The following is an 18,974-nucleotide window of genomic DNA, read 5'->3' as shown; positions in this document are numbered from 1 at the left end:
GGAGGCGGTTGCATGGCGGCGGTTCCCCTTGAGATAAACCGGGTGTGGGCTTCGGCCCACCGCGCCCTTTCCTAGGCAAGGGCCCGCGTCCTGCGCTGAAGGGGAAGAGCAAAGCGCGGTTAGCGGGTGCGGCTCCACCACCAGCAAAGGGTCATTAACCGACCCCGGGCAGGGCAGCGCTTCTGAGGAGCAAACTGCGTGGTATGATAGTAAAAACACTTAAAACTCGGTAGAGAAGAACCTAAAGCAAGTGTTGTCCCAAGCTCAGCTTTTATTAGGTTAAGCATTCATAGAGGAACGCTGCTAGGAAGCGCTCCTAAAAGATGCGGAGCAGCACCTGGTGATGCTGCACGTGTGAGTACAGTCGCTGTTAAGACTAGTTGTGGTTAAACTCTTGCTTTCCACACAGGAATGCGTTCATGGATGTTGCTTATCGCAGGGTTTGCATATAGAGAAAGGAAAGGTTCCTCCTCGGCTGGCAGCAGTGTAGAGAACTCCTTTGGAAACAGCCCCTGTACCACAGGCAACCTGAACTTGGTTAGATCCTTGCAGCAGAAGGAGCGTTAATGCTCTTTCTATAGTAAAGTGCCTTTTTTTTGGCCACAGAATTCCATTTTCAACATAAGCAATGCTTCCATGCAACCTGCAGCTGCTCTCTGGATGGAGAACCAGTCCCGTGCTGGGTTGGCGGCATCACGGGTGCCCAGCCTAGGGAAAAGATGACATTGTGGAGTTAAAATTAGGCTTTTCCTGGTATAGAGATTGCGTCGCAACTCAGGGAGGGAGGAGAGAAGTTCTGGGAAATGCATTGTTTCAAAGGAGGGATTATTGAAAGCAGCCTTAAAACAATACAGTGAAACAGTGGATGTGTTCTGGTACCATTTGGTAGTCAGAGCTGGTTATGGTCAGAGTGCTCCTAACACTGAAAATTCATCACTATCTGCAATAAATTCAGCATAACGAGTAAATGAAAATGGCATTGCAATAAGTGCAAAAGCAAGCAAATAACCCCAAAGGGCTGGTTCACTGTCCTTTTTCTTAAGGCAATTTTTTTAGAGAGCAAGCTCTCCTATAATCCATACAAAACCAAAGCAGGTTTGTGGCAGAGGCAAGGCATAGTGTGGAAGTCTGACCTGTGAACACCATCTGTTCAGGTGGTGCAAAAGCAAACAAACACATTGAGAGTGGTTTCAGAAAGAAAAACAGGATGTTTAAAACAAAGCCTAGTCCATTTAAAACAGTCTCTTTTTATTCAGCAACAGAAAGCACCTTACCATATGATTGAGAGAAAATAGTTTTCAGCTTGAAGGACTATATTGGAACGACTGAAGTTCCTGCTATAACTGACATTTTCTGTTGAGGAATAGAAATCCATACCTTCTATTGAAGACACGAACATTTTGGTTCAGTTATCTCGTTCAGAGGGGGTTGGTAACTGTGGTTTTCATATGTATCATAATAGCTAAGTGGAAAAAACACCAACAGAGAACAGTGAACTGCATTGGTTTGTAAAAGAACACCCGGGTTGGTTTCCTCTAATGAAATAAAACAACATAACCACACCATTGATTCCAGGTTGCTGTGCCTTGTACAGTTTGCAAGGAGGAGGTGAGGATGCAAAAGCCCCTGGCACACTCAGGTAAGTACTTGGAGAGTATAAAGCATATACAACTTGGACTTGGCAACAAAGGATCATCCAGGAGACCGACAAATGGGCATCCAGGAGACTACCTTACCCTTCCTTCTGCTTGGAAATAATTTTCCAGACAACGCCTGCCCCCAGGAGAAGCAGGACTCCTGCAGCTACGACTCCTGAAAGAGAAGAGCATGTATTATTCTCACTGTATGTTTTAAAGTATATCAGCACAAAAGATATAACGAGGCATATCTTTAAAGCAAGCAGAAGGAAATGGTGCCACCAAAGCCACTGCATAAAGCTAAGGCCTGGCCACAGAAATGTTTCTAAGCTGCTTACCTACACCTACGGAACCAGACTTGTGTGATGCTGAAGGGAAGAGAAGAAATAAAATCAGCAAAGTATTCTAACAAAATATGGTGCTTCTCATCAGTATTTGATCACTTTTTCAATAAGTGTTTTACTTCTAAGGCCTACAGTAGAGAATTTCTTAAAAACCACACTATCGTACCCTCTTTTTTTTAAATACAGAAATCCATTTACATGTTTAAAATTCATCTGTGTGTTTCTATTTGGTCGTTGCTTCGTTCACATGTCACTCACTCAGTTTACAGGCGGGTATAGGAGGGTCCCAGCTGAAGTCTTCTTGGCACTGAATCTGACTGATGCCTTCCAAGGTGTAACCATCATCACATTCAAGAGTGATGTTAGTCCCAGAGCGATAAGTGTTTCCTCGAATGGCTTTCTTAACACCTTGAACTTCTGGGAATACACATCTGATCTCTGCAATTAGAAGTAACGAAAAAGGGAACATAAAATACAAGAAATACAAGTGTGGGTTATTTAGGACTTTGTTAGTGAATTCTCTTTGAATGTAACCAGGATTTCATTCTCATTCCACAGGGTAACTCCTGTCTTTGTGGCTGCAGAAGTATGTTCACTCCCTCACATGAATGCTTGTGCAGATCAGCTACTCCACACTGATAATGGCAGAAAACCCTGTGTAGCAGGGGTACCTCGGGAGAAGCGTGTCAGAGAAAGAGATTTTTCTGATACTGGGCTACCAAAACACTGGGAGAAGAAAGGTTTAGTAGAGAAGAATTCTGTGGGAACTTCAGAACCAACTGCCTATAACCCACTTCTAGTCAGTAGAAGCCCCTTGCACTTCAAAGATGTCACCAGATATATTATCAATAATTACTTTATTAATTAGTCCAGCCATCTAACCTCCTTATACCACTGATTTCCATGAAGTGAGTTGCTTTGATTTAAGCCCCAAATCACCTTTGACAGCTCAGGCCCAAGAATTCTGGAGGAGATGGTTCTCAGTGGAGACCAAAGGGTTAACATCACCATGTAACTTTGTCCTTTGTTTTATGTCCTTTCTTTAATATTTATTTTTACTAACACACGTAACAGTTTCTAAAGAGACTTCAAACCCATGAGAATGCGGAGAGATGGGGGGAATTTTTCTGTGAGTGCTTCCTGTAAAGAGCTTCTGACTTATTTACATAAGTGTGTGGTATGTTATTTCCTCTCATTGTTACCCAAGCAGCTCCACCAAGGAAGTGCCCGGTGTGGGTAACGAATTTATTCCAGTGAATGCCCAGGTTTCTGTACAGGAACACCCACACTAGGAATTTTGTGACACTCATGAAGTTGCCTTTAACCAGGTTTGCCTGGTGACTGACCTTCACAGTGAGCTACACAGAAGGCACAGAGAGGCATTTTCCAAGAAGGGAGTAGTCAGGCTCATGTGTAATCTCTAAACTGTCCGTCAGAGAACTTGTGTGATATAACAATCACTTCCTCTGCTTTGATAACTGGGGAGTGAGCAACACAAAAAGGGAAGGAAAGGGAGGGGAAAAGTCTACTCTTCTACTAAAAATAAAAGGCTTTTAGTAGGGGACAGTTGGTACATGACTCATTTGTAGTACCAAGAGCAGAGAGAGAAAAACATGCAAGAATTAAAGCTGCCTGTCAGAATTGCCTCTATCTTACTCCTGTCCTTCTGTTAGTATGAGGTTCCCATCCTGCTTCTTTACAACATCATACTCTTTCCAGGGATAACAAAGAGTGGTTAAATTCATAATTAACAGATCAACACTGCCTAGCTATGATATAAAAAGTGGTTCCCAAGCAAAATTAGGGGATGGAATTCAGTGTTAGCTGTAGGTTTTGCTGCTCAGATTTTGGCCTGTGTAGCTCTCTGAAGATTTAAAGCGAATGATTTAGTGTGAATGCATGTATCTGCATGGCTGCATGTCTCCTCAGGCCAGTTCTGGTTCTGCCACCATAAGCTAATTAAGCACAAGCACACCTTTGCACTGAGGAGGAGGCTGGCTCCAGGTTCCTTTCACCGTGCAGTTAATGAAAGCATTCCCAATGAGTGAATAACCAGGACTGCAGCTGTAGGATACAGACGCTCCATAGGAAAAAGTGTCAGAGATGTTGCCTTTGAGCTTCCCATTGGTGATGTTTGGAGGACGGAGACACTTCACAACTGGAAAGTCAGGGAGAGATAGGCGACATGTTGACATAAAGACCCTTATGGACTGTCAGAGGGTAGCTAAGGCACTGTAACCTTTGCAGCCTTGATCCCATTTAATTTCTTCATCTAAGCTCCACAACTGATTTGGTAACGCTATAACTCCACTAGGCTTTGGAAATGGTTATAAACTTGATCTTGTCCTTACCACACATTCAGTAGTAAGGGACCCTTATTTAGTCCTTGTACAAATCTTTCCCTAAGGCAAGTCATGTTAAATTTCCTTTCTTCTTAGCTCCCTACAACAAAACCACACCTTGACAGAGCGGAGGATGGTGGCTCCAGGCTCCAGACTGTGTGCAGTACATGGATGCTGACCCGATGAGAGAGAAGCCAGCCTCACAGATGTAGCTTACAGATGTTCCAGGAGTGAATAATGTCCTTGCTGGGCCACTGAGAGACCCATGGGCAATATCTGCAGGCTTGGAGCAGGACCGTGCTAAGAAGAGAGACGCGCAGATCAAAACAGAGCTCATAGAGGCAAGAGAGGAAACTTTTGAGCATCTGTGATGTCTCCAGGCCTATGGAGGGACTCTGGTCTTGTTTCAGCCAGTCCTTAGACAAACACCACTACATGCATTGAGAAGAGCCAGTGAAAAGAGCACACACACACCTTTACACCGAGGAGGGGGATGGCTCCAGACTCCAGATGTTGTACAATGAACAGATTTATTCCCAATGAGGGAGAAGCCCCGTTTGCAGCGATAGCGTACAAGTGTTCCTACATGAAAAGTGTCTAAGAAATGTCCACTGTGTTCCCCGTTCACAATGCTTGGAGGAGGCTGACACTTCACTTCTGAAAGAAGAGAGGATAGGAATGTGATGTTCAATTGTAAAAAAGGTGGTAATGTATTCCCCTGCAAAGAAAAGCAGGACAGGTTGGGAGGAGGAGTTGGTGTTCAGTAAATCTTGCCTTTTCTTGTGATATACCTACCTGGCTTTGTGGTGGTGTGAGGATGACGATAGTGTTCTGCCACTCCATCTAGATGCAGCATTAAGAGTTTAAAATACACATTTGGTTGAGCAAATACAATGCAGAAATTGACCTTAATTTTCCATCATCCTGCCTTTAGAGCAAAAATTGCACTCCTGTCTGATAGTGTTCTGCCATGAAGCTACCAAATGTTTCACTTTCAGGAAATAAAGAGGTAGGTTATGGATTGCAACAAGCAGGCTGAGAAAAGAGCATATCATGTTTATACTTATGGCATTACCAAACACCTGGCTCATCTCCTGTGTGAGAAGAGAGGCATAAATAAAAGGAACAATTTCTGGTTTCTTCTTAAAGTAGTTGGAGCAAACAGGAAAAATTAAGTCAATGTTGGCTTCTATGAGTGGGTAGGAGCAGTGGGGAGAAATCTGCAGTGCTGGTGGGTCAGGGTGCTGATACTTACCCTGCTCACAGACTGGCACTGGTGGATCCCATGTTTTATCAGCTTGGCACTGGGCTGTGTGATTGCCTCGCAAGGTGAAACCTTCATGGCACTTAAAGCTAACGGTGTCTTTGTACGTGTAGTGATACTTCAGAACAGATACTCTCCCATTCTGGATATTTGGGGCTGGACATACCACCTCTGAAAAATAAATGGGTTATCTCAAAGAGGAAGCCATGTGTATGCTGTAACTGATGAATACATAAAGTCCATCCTTAACATGCCACTGCTCAGAGGAGTTTTATGGGTAGTACTTGGAAACTCACAGAACAATCATTTCAAGAACTGAGGGCTTTTTTGTACCTTTAGGTACCCTGGGGTTACCACATAATCATAGAATCCCAGACTGGTTTGGGTTGGAAGGGGTCTTGAAGCTCATCCAGTTCCAACTTAGATCCAACTTAGATCTCATCTAAATCTACCCTATAAATCTACATTATTGTATATATAAAAATAGTTTCGTGCCTATAAATAGAATAATGCAAATAAATATGTTAATTGGTGTAGAAATCCATAAGTACTGTTAGTCATTCTGAAGACTACTTTACTATCCCAAGCTCATGCCTTCTAAAGCAATTCCATCTGAAGGAAAGACTAACTACAGTGATCAATCCTGCAAAGCAGCTTTGTGGTTTGGATAACAGTGCAGTATTTGGAAGATCACAGTTCAATTTGACTCAATATCCCATCCTTGTCCTGCAAGACACATTTCTTCCTTAATGTATTATGTTTCTGAAACAAAAGGGACAAATCCCTGTGAGCTTCTCTTGACTCTTCTACCTAAGTCTACATAAATAAGCAAAAGAATCCTAGAGGAATATTCTGCTTGAAAATCTTATTCCTCAAGTTCCTATTTATTTTAAGGAAATGCCACTTTTTAATTTTAAGGGCTTAATTTGTCCCAAATTCTGGGCCAGGTCTAGGGGTGACCTACTTTGACAAATGGGAAGAAGACCACTCCATGCGACATCAGGTCCAAAAACCCCGCATCGCCTGTGGGACTGTCCAACCAGTCGGTGCCTGGAGTTGCAGAGAAGGAAACACCAGTTGATCCTGTGATCTCTGACACTACCCCCAGAGGTTTCCTTCTGTGGCCTCCTGAATTCTGGCTGGTCATCAAGGTGCTGTCTGTTGGTTTGACACATGGATATGAAGGAACCAAGTTCTTTCTTCCTAGATCCAAGAGGAACAGCAATGATCCCAAACTACTCTGGGTTGGGTTGGTCAGGTGCTAAGTCAGGACACAGACCGAAGTGATTGCCAAACCGCTGGAGCCTCCTTGCAGCACTCTCAGCTCTTACTGAGTGGCCATCTGAGAAGCAGACTGCAACTGAGGTTTGCAAAGGAAGCTGTTGAGCACAAGCAGGGGAAAACAAGAGACACTTCTCCCTTTCCTGAGCAGGTAACTGGAACCAAAGTAACTGGTATAACTGGAACCAAAATACAGATTCTGCTTTGCTGTGGGAGAACGGCTATGCAGAGGAGTGGGTTCAGACACTTCACTGTAAGTTGTCCAACACCAAGCTCAGAAACAGTTAGCAAAGGCAGTGTAGGACTCACCCTTCTTTACATGTGTAGCTCACGGTTGACCCAAAAAGGAGATCAGTCAGAACAACAACTCTGCCATTCTTTGGTGTTTCTGGGTATTTACATTGCTTCCCTGAGAAAGAACAAGGCTGAGTTTAAACTCCTCCTGTGCAGTTTTGTAAGGCGCTATGAGAAGGTACCTTAAGGATCTGTCCACATTCAGACACCAGTAAAGACATGATATTGAAAAGGCCAAGACCTGCCCAAACTATGTGACTAGTAAAGCCATGTAAGAACCATTCTTTAAAGAATTGCTGTACGAAACCCGCAAATGCACTGGAGACAGTTGTCAACAACCAACACCAAACATTGAGCTATTCACTTTTACAGAACTCTAGCGCTTCAGACCACGTGTAGTTTTGGAGGCATGTCAGAGTTGGGGATACTCCGGGGTGCTTCATGTATCCCAGTGGGCAGCGGTATCGCACAGTGTCTCCAACAGGGAACTCCGTCAGGTTCCTGTATTCCTCAGTGAGCTCAGCAAAGGTTAAGTTTGGAGGTGGGCCACAGCCATCTGTCAGGAAGGAAAACACAGGGAGAAATAGGGATAGCAACTACATAAATGGTATGAAGATGTACAGTGAGCATATACATCTATAGATAAATGTTTACAGGCGAAACAAAGTGGGAGGACTGATGAATTCAAGGGAAAGGACAAATCCTACAGGCTTTCAATGGAGGAAATTCCCAGACTATCCATAACTCCCATCTTGGGGTGTACCTGCACACTGAGGGAGAGGAAGGCTCCAGTTTCCTGAGTCAGTGCAGTGAATCGATGCCTCTCCCAGGAGGCTGTAGCCAGGGTCACAGCTATAATTTACAACCATCCCAGCAGTGAAAACTTTCAAGTCGTGGCTGCTGTGATTTCCATTCTCAATATTTGGAGGTGAAGGACATTGCAGCACTGAAGAAAGAGAGCAAAACAAAATTAGCAAAGGGGATGGACAGGGTGACAGGCAGGAAGATGCAAGCACAAAGTTAAAGAGAGCCCAGCTCCTGCATGTGCTGGGAGCACACTTAAACCCAAGGGTGTTGCTGGATGTCCAGTTCTAGCCCTTCCCATGACAACTCTGTAGGCTGGTGGGTTTGCCAGCTCTGGGGTCAGCCAGGCATGGGATGGATGCTCAGCAGGGCAGGGCATGGATGCTCAGCTGGGCACAGGGTGGGTGCTTAGCAGGGCAGAGGATGGATCCTGAGCCAGCCCTGAATGCACAGGATGCCACAGCAGCAGCCAGCCCTACCTGCGCAGCGTGGGTATGGGAGGCTCCAGTTCCCTGAGGCTGTGCACAAGACAGAGGGGTCTCCGAGGAGGGAGAAGCCAGGTTGGCAGCTGTAGCTTACGGACATGCCAGTGGTGAAGTTTGCCTCGAGCTCTGCACTGTGCGTGGCGTGGGCAATGGTGGGAGGTGGAGGACAAGGCAGCACTAACAGGGCAGGAGCAGAGAACAGCATTTTAGTGCTTTTGCCCCATGGAGGAGCACGGGTTATACACCAAAAGACTGTCACACCTCATGTTTTGTGGGTGAGGCAGAGAGCAATGCCTCATCCAGCACAGCGACGGCCCTAAGCATCGTTCTTCTAAGCCCCCAAGTGGTGGCACTCACCTGGCTTGCAGGTAGGGACAGCAGGCACCCAGCGGCCATCAGGCTGGCACTTGGCTGCATGGCTGCCCCACAGCACATAGCCCGGGTGACACTGGAAGGTGACGTTGGCCCCAGGGTGGTAGGCAGTGCTCTGTCCTTCAGCCACTTCTCCATCCTGGATGCTGGGGCTTGTGCAGGTGATCACTGGAAGTGCAAAGCAGCAGAGAATGAGCTGGGGAAGGGCTTGCCAGCACTGGGGATTCCTTCTTTGCTTGTGCAATGTCAAAATTCAAGGAAGGCCGTGCAGCCACGATGGTCTGTTTCCCTTTTCACTGAGGGTAACAGGATTTATAGCTCACCTTCACACCGTGGGTAAGGGATGCTCCAGGTTCCAGACGTCAAACAAGAAACTGTTGTTTTCCCAGTAAGGACATACCCCGTGTCACAGTAGTACTTCACAGATACTCCTGGGACAAACACCTTCACATCCTTGCTGTCATGATGGCCATTTTTGATATTTGGAGGGGAAGGACACTGTAGCACTACAGGGAGGGGGAAAAAGAGCTGGTACCACAAGCACCCGTTGTAGGGTAAGGCAGCTTTTTAGTTTCTTTCTTCCCATTAACTTTTCCCAACTAGGTTGGTCTGTCACTGAATTATGTTTCCATCCTACCCTCCCTAACCTTCCACCCTTCAGGTTTTTCAAGCTTAATCACATCAAGAATGATAATTTCTCACTATTTGGGCACTTAAAATGGTTAGTTGCAATCTGTGGCCCTAACAGCTTGCTCTGGCCTTTCTGTGGTTGTAACCTAGATCAGCCTGGCTAACTCTCTCTTTGTTGATTCACTTAAATAGATGAAAGCCCTACATAACAAGGGCCTGAATCATAGAATCATTTAGGTGGGAAAAGACCTTTAAGATAATCAATTCCAACCATTAACCTGGCACTGTCAAGTCCACCACTAAACCATGTTCTTAAGCACCGTATCTATATGTCTTTTCAATACCCATCACCTCATTTATGCTTACTCTTTTCACAGGTGGGGACAGGAGGGTCCCACTTGCCCCCAAACTGGCACTGAGACTCTTGAGAGCCCTTCAAGGCATAACCAAAATCACATTCGAAGACAACAGTATCCATGAGTTTGTACATCGTCTCCAGCCCAGTTGATCTTCCATTCTTGATCTCCGGTCTTTTGCAGCCAGTTGCTGGAAATGAAGAGCACAAGGCACTGCTGGGGACATGAAGCCCATCCTGGGTGTGGAGGGACAGTGACCAGGGGCGGTACCTGCTGCTGAACCTTGCCATCACTGTCATGGGCATGCCAATATTATTGACTCTTATTCTTACACAAAATACCATTATTCAGCTGCTCCTGAGGGTCTGTCCTTACTGAGGGACAGAAAGGGAAATCCAAGCCACTTCCAACCTGCCTTGAGCACTGCCAGGGATGGGGCAGCCGCAGCTTCTCTGGGCACCCTGTGCCAGTGCCTCAGCATCCTCACAGGGAAGAGCTTCTGCCTAAGACCTAATAAAAGAAGCCAACACTAACACACCTTCACACCGAGGCAGGGGCCGGCTCCACGTTCCCCCAGCAGTACAGCTAATGGAGGCATTCCCAATGAGGGAGTAGCCATCCCTGCAGGTGTAGTTCACAGCTGAGCCTGGAAGGTGGGTGTCCAAGGACTGGCTGCCGTGCTGCCCATTGGCGATGCTTGGAGGGGAAGGACACTTCACCTCTGCAAAAGAGGCAAAGCAGATGAGAAACGTGGACAGGGCACGAAAAATTAAAAATCCAACCTTCCAAACCCAAAAGGAGGAGGACGATGAATTCCATTAATTCCTTTGAATATCTGCCATGTCAGCTCACACCAAACCTCGCCGGTGGGGTCAGACCCCGCACACCCAGAGCCCTACCTCCACACCGTGGCGGTGGCCCGCTCCACTCGCCATGCTCCCCATCTGCCGTGGTGCAGATGATGGAGGGCTCTCCAGCCAGTGGGTGGTCGGGGTCACAGGTGTAGGTGACCACATCTGCATAGGAGAAGGTGTCCCTGCTGTGCCCGCTGTGTGTCCCATGGGAGATGTTCGGAGGTGGGCCGCAAGCGATACCTGGAGGCACATAAGGTGAATTTCAAAACCTCATTTGCAGGACACACACATACTTCCCAAGAAGGGAACTGATGGGGATGAACCCATGTCCGTGGTGATGCTCTCTGGATACAATGACCCAAATTATCCAGAGGCAAACCCTTCATGGAAAAAAAAAATCACACGTGAAAAAGAAAACCTTTGCTCTCACACAAGTCACCCCCTTACTGCCTGTGTCTGGAGGTGGTGGGACATTTCTTACCTCCCTTTCCATATCCACTGGGGACACTTGCAGAGAGAGACTGGCCACACCATTCCTACACATGACCGTTGAGAAATACTTATCCAGTAACATGGAGTTTAGTTAACAGTTTTACCAGTTCGGACCAGGATAACTAGAAAACTTTTGGAAGTATTTTCAGAAGCAACCAGAACAAAACAAAAAGCAAAATGAAGGATTTTACACATACAATGAGTGGAGAAATATTTTGCAATGAAATCTTTGTCTTGAAAGATGTGCAACTTGCAAAACATCTCCAAGGACCTTTTGTTGTGGCCTACTTACGCTGGCAGACAGGAGCTTCTCCGCTCCACGAGACACGTGTGCCAGAGACCTCGCATGTTCTCTGAGAGCCTCCAACCAACTTGTACCTGGAGTCACACAGAAGGGTTTAAGGGTTAAGAGACTTGAACTTCCTTTACGACCCTTATAAGTGGCAGCCGATACTTCTGACTTGGGAATGAGGTTCCTCCATGTGGAGCTGAAAATCTGCTTCACTTTCATTTGGCAGATGGATTCCACCAGTCTCAAGACTCACCCTTTGTCACAAGAGTAATTGACTTTGGATCCCAAGAGGAGGTCTGTCAGGACAATAGCTCGGCCATTCTCTGGATCCCCTGGGTTAGCACATTGTTTTCCTAGGAGGGAATGCCAGCCACCATTAATCATAGAATCACAGACTGGTTTGGGTTGGAAGGGACGTTAAAGTTGATCCAGTTCCAACCCCCTGCCACGGGCAGCTTGCTCCAAGCCCCATCCAGCCTGGCTTTGAGCACTTCCAGGGATGGGGCAGCCACAGCTTCTCTGGGCACCCTGTGCCAGCACCTCAGCACTCCCGTAGTAAAGAATTAGAAATGTGTCCTGCAGTACAAGAGTGGGATATTGAGTCAAATTAAACCGTTATCCAAACCACAAAGCTGTTTTGCAGGATTGATCACTGTAATTAGTCTTTCCTTCAGATGAAATTGCTTTAGAAGGCATGAGCTTGGAATAGTAAAGTAGTCATGAGAATGACTAACACAGAGAGCAGGCTGCATAAAGAAACCTGGAAAGCTAGGAAAAGATGAAAATCCAACACTTCAGGTTTTTCAACCCTTCCAGGACATACTTTTGCAGAACTCCAGTGCCACAGACCACGTCCTGTTCTCGAGGCATGTGATGGCTGGTGACATCCCGATGTGCTGGGTGTACCCAGGCCGGCACACGTATTCCACCGTCCTCCCCACGGGAAAGTTGGTCTGGTTTCTGTACAGCTCCTTCAGCTCAGCAAATGCCAGCCTGGTCGGTGCATTGCAGCCAGCTACCAAGAAAGATAAGCCAGCTTACTGTTAGAGGAGTCAAGGAAAAGCAGAGCTGGGAGAAGTGGGGGTCAGGTTAATGTTCATAGCACTGTTGGAACATTTGCCCTGCTCGCAGACTGGCACGGGTGGCTCCCAGATGCGATTTAGTTGGCATTGTACCACTTTGTGGCCATGTATAACATAGCCTGGCTCACACTCAAAGGCAATGGTGTCCTTGTGTATGTAGACAGTCCTAGGAGACACTATTCTCCCATTCTGGACCCATGGGACAGGACATCTTGCCTCTGGTCTTCAACATGGGCATTTATGCAGTGTGTGGCTGCAAAGCCTCTGGGTGTTACAATCCCCTTTAAGACACAAGTCTGAAACCAATTTCCCCATAGATGATGTAGGTGCTGCCCACATCGAGTGATACTGAACGCTGAGGTGAGACCCAAGCTGAACTGTGATGCTGGAGGCAGCGGAGTGCTCCTTCAGCCTCCCCTCCTCTGCCTGGCCTCAGCTGCAAAGCAGCCCTTGAAGCTTGTGCCCTGGCAGGCACATACTGCAGTTGTCTGGGGGTGCCCTTCTCTTTCTGAATATGAAGCAGTAGGGACAGAAGGATTTCACCTGAGTACCTGCACGTGCACACTCAACCCTACCTCCGCACGACGGCGGGGGCCCGCTCCACACGCCGTTCTGCCCATCCAGGGTAGTGCAGTAGATGGAAGGCTCGCCATGGAGCGGATATCCAGGGTTGCACGTGTATGTTACAGCGGTGCCAAAGAGGAATTCATCCAGCAGCTTGCCTGTGTGCTTCCCATTGGGAATGTCTGGAGGTGGCTCACAAGGGATACCTGCAGAGGGGCAGAACAAGGCTTCTAAACTCGAAGTACTTGAAATCCGTCAGTCTCTGGGGCATAAACACTTGGCCTAGAGATAAAGTGCAATGAAGTGACCTTGTGGAGGAGGCCAACTGGATTCCATCTCCCTGGCCAGCAAATTCTATGACAGAAAGTAGACCAGCAAGATAAAGCTTTCTGGAGGAAACACCTACATGCTTTATCGTTTGTACTGTTTAAGAAATAAAGGAAAAACAAATACTTTCTATTCCTCTCTTGTGCTGCTGAAAACGCTCCAGCTTTTTATAATCCATTAAGCTTTGAGATCTTGTACCTGTTCCCAGAACATTTTCTTACAACATCAAAACATTCTGATGTTTTTCATGCCCACAGAGCATAGAAGTTCCCCGTGAAAGCTTTGACTGGGAAGATTTATCATCTGTATGGGAGAATATGAGCTGAATCCATGCAGACCCCTGGAACTGAAAGCTACTTACGCTGACAAACGGGAACGTCACCGCTCCATGCAACACGTCCACCAGAAACCTCACATCGTCTGCTGGCTTGCCCAATTAACCTGTGCCTGGTGTTCAAAGGATTAAACATTCATCCCAAGTCATTGCAGTCTGAGTTGCTCCCTCCTCGCAATCACCTTGTCCAAAGCCCGTCTCCAGCCTTGTCAGCCCCCTTTAGGCATTGGCAGACAGTTATAAGGCCTCCCCGGAGCCTTCTCCAGGCTGAACAAGCCCAGCCCTCTCAGCCTGTCTTCATGTACACATAAGGTAGTGAACACCTTATGTGGTTTATAGGTACAGGACTCGATACAGCAGCTTCTGATAGAATCCGTTTATAGGGAGTGAATGAACAGGAGGAAAAGAGGGAGACTTGCCTCGTACCTCTCTCCTTGCTGTGTTAAGCAGGAGCCAAACCCAGGACTTACCCTTTTTCACAGCTGTAGCGCACTGTTGACCCAAACAGGAGATCTGTCAGGAAACTGATTTTCCCATTCACAGGTTCACCAGGATGAGTGCATTTTTTCCCTGGGGAAGAAAAAACCTCATTGTAGACTTCTGTCTGTCTATGCCATGGAGCGGCAGATGCAACTCTCGCTCCAGTAACCCATTCACATTTAGTTACCCCCAAAACGGGTTTCGAATAGCATGGAGTTACATGGCTTTACTAGTCACATACTCTTGGAAGACCAGAACAACAGGAAGGTTTATGCAGCATGGACAGAACCTAGCACCTATTCCTTCTGGAACAACAGACACCGAATCAAGGAGCTATTCACTTTTACAGAACTCTAGTGCTTCTGACCACACTCCGGTCTCAAGGCATGTAATAGTAGGTGACATTCCTGGGTGTTTTGCATATCCAGGGTGGCACGTGTATTGCACAGTCTTCCCCACAGAAAAATCAATCTCATTTTTATGCTCCTCCTTTAGCTCAGCAAAGTGTAACCTTGTAGGAGGCCCACAGCCGCCTATTGAGAAAGAAAACAGACATGAGAATCAGGCAGGACGAGCACAGAAAGAACACTGTTCTGAGGAAAGCTCTTTGGTTTGCCTTGCAGAATGGATTATTTGCATTAATATAACCATTACTAAACAAACACAACATAATTTCCCAAAGGATTCCAGAGGATCAGATTCTTCTTATCCGGGTATAGATAAATCTTCCACTCACACGTTTAACCACCCTTTTTTAAGAGGTTTAGGGGATGTAAAATAGCAGCGTACCCTTAGGCAACTGTGTCACGATTTACCTGGAATTCCAGGCCTCTTTGAGAGCCCCTGGTCATGGTAAAGTCTTCTACAGATGGGAACAGGGGGGTGCCAGCTGCCATCCTCCTGGCAGATGACTTTAGCACTGCCTTGCAGGCTGTAACCATCGTGACACTGAAATGTCACCGCTTGCCCGGGTGCGGAGAGAAGTCCTTGGCCATCCACTTGCTTCCCGTTCCGTATATAGGGATGTACGCAGACAGCAGCTGGAAGTGGTGATGTGCAGAAGTGATGCGCAAGACGAGTTGGAACAAAAGAAAGAAAGAACCCACGGGCTGTTAACATTGTAATGACAAAATCAGCGTCACCTCTATAAACCTCCCAACCCCACCTCCGCAATAGAAAGGCTGGAGATTAGTTTATACCGTGCACCACTTTCTATGGGATTAACCTTCTCTGAGAGACTGGTTGCGATGGTCAGGGTCTGCTGTCCCCCCTCATCCAAGGAGACAGACCATAAACCCACCTTCACAGCGAGGGCCGGGCTGGCTCCAGTTCCCTGATGCTTTGCAGAACACAAAGGCGTTTCCAACCAGGTAGTAGCCGGGGTCACACGTGTACATTACAGACGTTCCCATGGTGAAAAGTGATTTGCCTTGGCTGTTGGGGTTTCCATGTGGGATCTCTGGAGGCATGGGGCATGGCTGGACTGCAACAGGGAGGCAGAAAGCCTTAACTCAGTGAGAGAGCAGCGTGCAAGGGAAGGGAGTCACTGCAGTGATGGGTTAAAGCACATCGCAGAACGGCTCTGCCTGCACACACTGCTCCTGCCTGCAAGGAGCATCTACAGGCAGAGCCACCAGCAGGCACCCACACTCACCCCTCTCGCAGAGGAGCACCGGGGGATCCCAGGTGCCCCCGGGCTGGCACTGAGCCTCGTGGCTGTCCTCTGCAGCGTAACCAGCATCGCAGTCAAAACGCAGCGTCTCCCCAGCTCTGTAGGTGCTCTGCAGCTCATAGACCTTCCCGTTCTGCACCTCGGGCACCTCACAGCCAATTGCTGTGGGGAACATGGACAGCAGCCTTCAAACCTCAATGCATGGGCCAGATCCTGCACGCACAGCCCGCTCCCTTCTCACCACTGCTGCAAGCCTGCACTGTTCCTACAACCAGAGCAGCCAGCATCCTTTCCTCCAGCCCCACACCTCGCAGTGCATCCTCCACCCACCTTCACAGCGGGGCAGGGGCCAGCTCCACGTCCCAGCCTCTGTGCAGTTGATGGACACATTCCCGACGGGAGCGTAGCCATCCTGGCAGCTGTAGTGCACGGTCAGTCCGCGGGGAAACCTGTCCAAGGACTGTCCACTGTGCAGCCCATTGGCGATGTTTGGTGGCCGAGGACACGTCACCTCTGGAGAGGGAGGGGAAAGCCTATGAGGGTTGTCTGGGAGAGGTGACACCAGAGAAACAGCACAACTCAAACCTCCTGCACGTCAGGCATGGGGAAGGGCAGAGGGCTCACACGCCAGCTCTGTCTGACAGACCAGTTGTGGGTGCCCTGTCTCTCCTCTGGCTTTTCTGGAGAAGGAATGTTGAATGGGTTCATAAACATCCGTCTCCTCTCCCCCAAAGGCTGTGTCACATCCCATCCCCGTGCCTGGTCCCCAGCATCGTCACCAGCTCTGCCTGGGTGTGCTGCAGCCAGAGCACAGGGAGGAGGGTGCTGGCCTAGAGACCCTTTTGTACTTGGTCTCATATTAAGGGATGCACCAGTTCCTGGACATACACTGAGGAGTCCCCACAAGTCACCCCAAGCATGAGAGGTGCAGCACATGCAGCCACAGAGATACCGAGCTCGGGATTCACGGATGTAAGCGTGTTCTTTGCATATAATTCAACTGCAGACTTTGTTAAAGGGGAATTTAATCCCCCACTGAAGGTCTCAGGGGCAATGGTCAGGGCCTACCCTGTGCTCACAGCCACACTCTTAAGCGTCTTGTCGAGGGGGACAGACCATAAACCCACCTTCACAGCGAGGGCCGGGCTGGCTCCAGTTCCCTGATGCTTTGCAGAACACAAAGGCGTTTCCAACCAGGTGGTAGCCGGGGTCACACGTGTACGTTACAGACGTTCCCATGGTGAAAAGTGATTTGCCTTGGCTGTTGTGGTTTCCATGTGGGATCTCTGGAGGCATGGGGCATGGCTGGACTGCAACAGGGAGGCAGAAAGCCTTAACTCAGTGAGAGAGCAGCGTGCAAGGGAAGGGAGTCACTGCAGTGATGGGTTAAAGCACATCGCAGAACGGCTCTGCCTGCACACACTGCTCCTGCCTGCAAGGAGCATCTACAGGCAGGGCCACCAGCAGGCACCCACACTCACCCCTCTCGCAGAGGAGCACCGGGGGATCCCAGGTGCCCCCAGGCTGGCACAGGGCCTCGTGGCTGTCCTCTGCAGCGTAACCAGCATCACAGTCAAAACGCAGCGTCTCCCCAGCTCTGTAGGTGCTCTGCAGCTCATAGACCTTCCCGTTCTGCACCTCGGGCACCTCACAGCCAATTGCTGTGGGGAACATGGACAGCAGCCTTCAAACCTCAATGCATGGGCCAGATCCTGCACGCACAGCCCGCTCCCTTCTCACCACTGCTGCAAGCCTGCACTGTTCCTACAACCAGAACAGCCAGCATCCTTTCCTCCAGCCCCACACCTCGCAGTGCATCCTCCACCCACCTTCACAGCGGGGCAGGGGCCAGCTCCACGTCCCAGCCTCTGTGCAGTTGATGGACACATTCCCGACGGGAGCGTAGCCATCCTGGCAGCTGTAGTGCACGGTCAGTCCGCGGGGAAACCTGTCCAAGGACTGTCCACTGTGCAGCCCATTGGCGATGTTTGGTGGCCGAGGACACGTCACCTCTGGAGAGGGAAAAGAAATTGCCCTGTGGGGCAGCTCTTTGCCTCTCTGTGTGCTACTAAGAAGGTTTGGGTGATAACTGGAATTCTTCTTTGCCATCCCCGTGTCCCTCCCCATCTCCTTTGCTCTGAGCTGTTTCTGCCTCTCCAGAGCCCACCTGCAGCACTTTGGTTTGAGCAGACAAGTGAGGAGAACGGATACATCCCAGCTTTGCTTTCCCACTGCATTCGAGAGGACACAAGAGGGAACTTTAAGAGGGAACTTTCCCCACGGCTCCGCCGCATTGGCACACTTGCCTTTTTTGCACAGCGGCAGAGGTGGGCTCCATCTGGAGTCAGCTCTGCAGATGCTGGTGCTCGAGCCATGCAGGGTGTACCCGGTGTTGCACATGAAGCTCACGGTGTCCCCCGTCCTGTAGAAATACCAGGCAAGGGGTATTCTCCTCCCATGCTGGATGTGTGGGAATGGGCACTGGGCACCTGGAAAAGGGAGAGAAATCAGATGTCTTTTACCTGCACAGCCCTTCAGCTGTTCCTGCCTGCGCTGGTTGCTGTGCTGGTGGTGTCCACGCAGTTTGGTGATCCCTTAGCAATGGGATGTGGTGGAGGCTGCTGCTGGGGCTGCAGGAGCTCTCCATGCACTGCTAGAGAACCACAGTGCTTCCTCTGTTCACAAAAGCCAGATGTCCAGCATTTCACATCAATCACCTGGTGAGGCCAAGAGCCTTTCATGGCCTTTCTGTGTGCTTCTAGCCCATGAGCTGGGGAGCACATCCCCTGGGTCTGATCTGACCAGAAAACATTGGCAGGATGATCAAGGAGCAACCTATCTGCAGTGGAGAGCTCTGCGCTGCTGGGGGCATGCAGCCATGCGAGAGTCAGGCAGGGGATGCACAGTCCCTCACTGTGATGATGCAGGGACAGACCCAACCAGTGAGGGCAAAGCCTCAAGAGGCGCAGACCCGCCAGTCCCCCTTACCTCGAGCCCCAGGCGCAGTGGCCAAGAGCAGAGCAGAGATGCCCAGGAGGTGGAAAGCGAAGGCAAGCACCATGCTGCAG

At 48.8% G+C, this 18,974-nt stretch overlaps 1 protein-coding gene across 3 annotated transcripts; it reads right to left on the bottom strand.

Annotated features, from left to right (window-relative positions):
* Positions 1–251: 251 nt before the first annotated feature.
* LOC136023759 (complement receptor type 2-like) lies at positions 252–18,974 on the bottom strand. Of its 3 annotated transcripts, XM_065698586.1 has the most exons (36): positions 18,895–18,974; positions 18,213–18,395; positions 17,736–17,918; positions 17,388–17,567; positions 17,034–17,216; positions 16,237–16,419; positions 15,889–16,068; positions 15,535–15,717; positions 15,050–15,274; positions 14,576–14,767; positions 14,225–14,324; positions 13,782–13,867; positions 13,105–13,299; positions 12,271–12,462; positions 11,701–11,800; positions 11,448–11,533; positions 10,709–10,903; positions 10,348–10,530; positions 9,820–9,999; positions 9,147–9,329; positions 8,809–8,991; positions 8,446–8,628; positions 7,926–8,108; positions 7,527–7,718; positions 7,178–7,277; positions 6,552–6,637; positions 5,579–5,758; positions 5,119–5,166; positions 4,798–4,980; positions 4,441–4,623; positions 3,957–4,139; positions 2,240–2,419; positions 1,976–2,005; positions 1,737–1,812; positions 1,378–1,462; positions 252–708 (listed from the first exon to the last, which is right to left on the bottom strand). In XM_065698586.1, exons 1-35 carry the CDS (start codon positions 18,965–18,967, stop codon positions 1,381–1,383), a joined length of 5,337 nt encoding a protein of 1,778 aa, XP_065554658.1. In that variant the 5' UTR covers positions 18,968–18,974; the 3' UTR covers positions 252–708; positions 1,378–1,380. The 3 variants fall into 3 exon arrangements, with proteins under 3 accessions (XP_065554658.1, XP_065554657.1, XP_065554659.1); XM_065698585.1 differs by having other exon boundaries at positions 252–1,462; XM_065698587.1 differs by lacking the exon at positions 8,446–8,628 and having other exon boundaries at positions 252–1,462.

This window comes from Lathamus discolor, chromosome 19 (genome assembly GCF_037157495.1).
Source record: "Lathamus discolor isolate bLatDis1 chromosome 19, bLatDis1.hap1, whole genome shotgun sequence".
Classification (NCBI taxonomy): Eukaryota; Metazoa; Chordata; class Aves; order Psittaciformes; family Psittacidae; genus Lathamus; species Lathamus discolor.
Note: the sequence above shows the minus strand (reverse complement) of the source record. Positions and strands in the feature narration are given on the sequence as shown.

What these genes read in the sequence shown, in the direction of transcription:
- LOC136023759 (XM_065698585.1), bottom strand. Translation starts at nt 18,967, where the DNA reads ATGGTGCTTGCCTTCGCTTTCCACCTCCTGGGCATCTCTGCTCTGCTC. An exon ending in TCCTCTCCCTCAGTGTGCAG is followed by an intron (nt 7,719 to 7,925) that starts GTACACCCCAAG and finishes CCTTCCTGACAG; the next exon opens with ATGGCTGTGGCCCACCTCCA. An exon ending in ATTTCCAAGCAGAAGGAAGG is followed by an intron (nt 1,463 to 1,736) that starts GTAAGGTAGTCT and finishes TTTTCCACTTAG; the next exon opens with CTATTATGATACATATGAAA.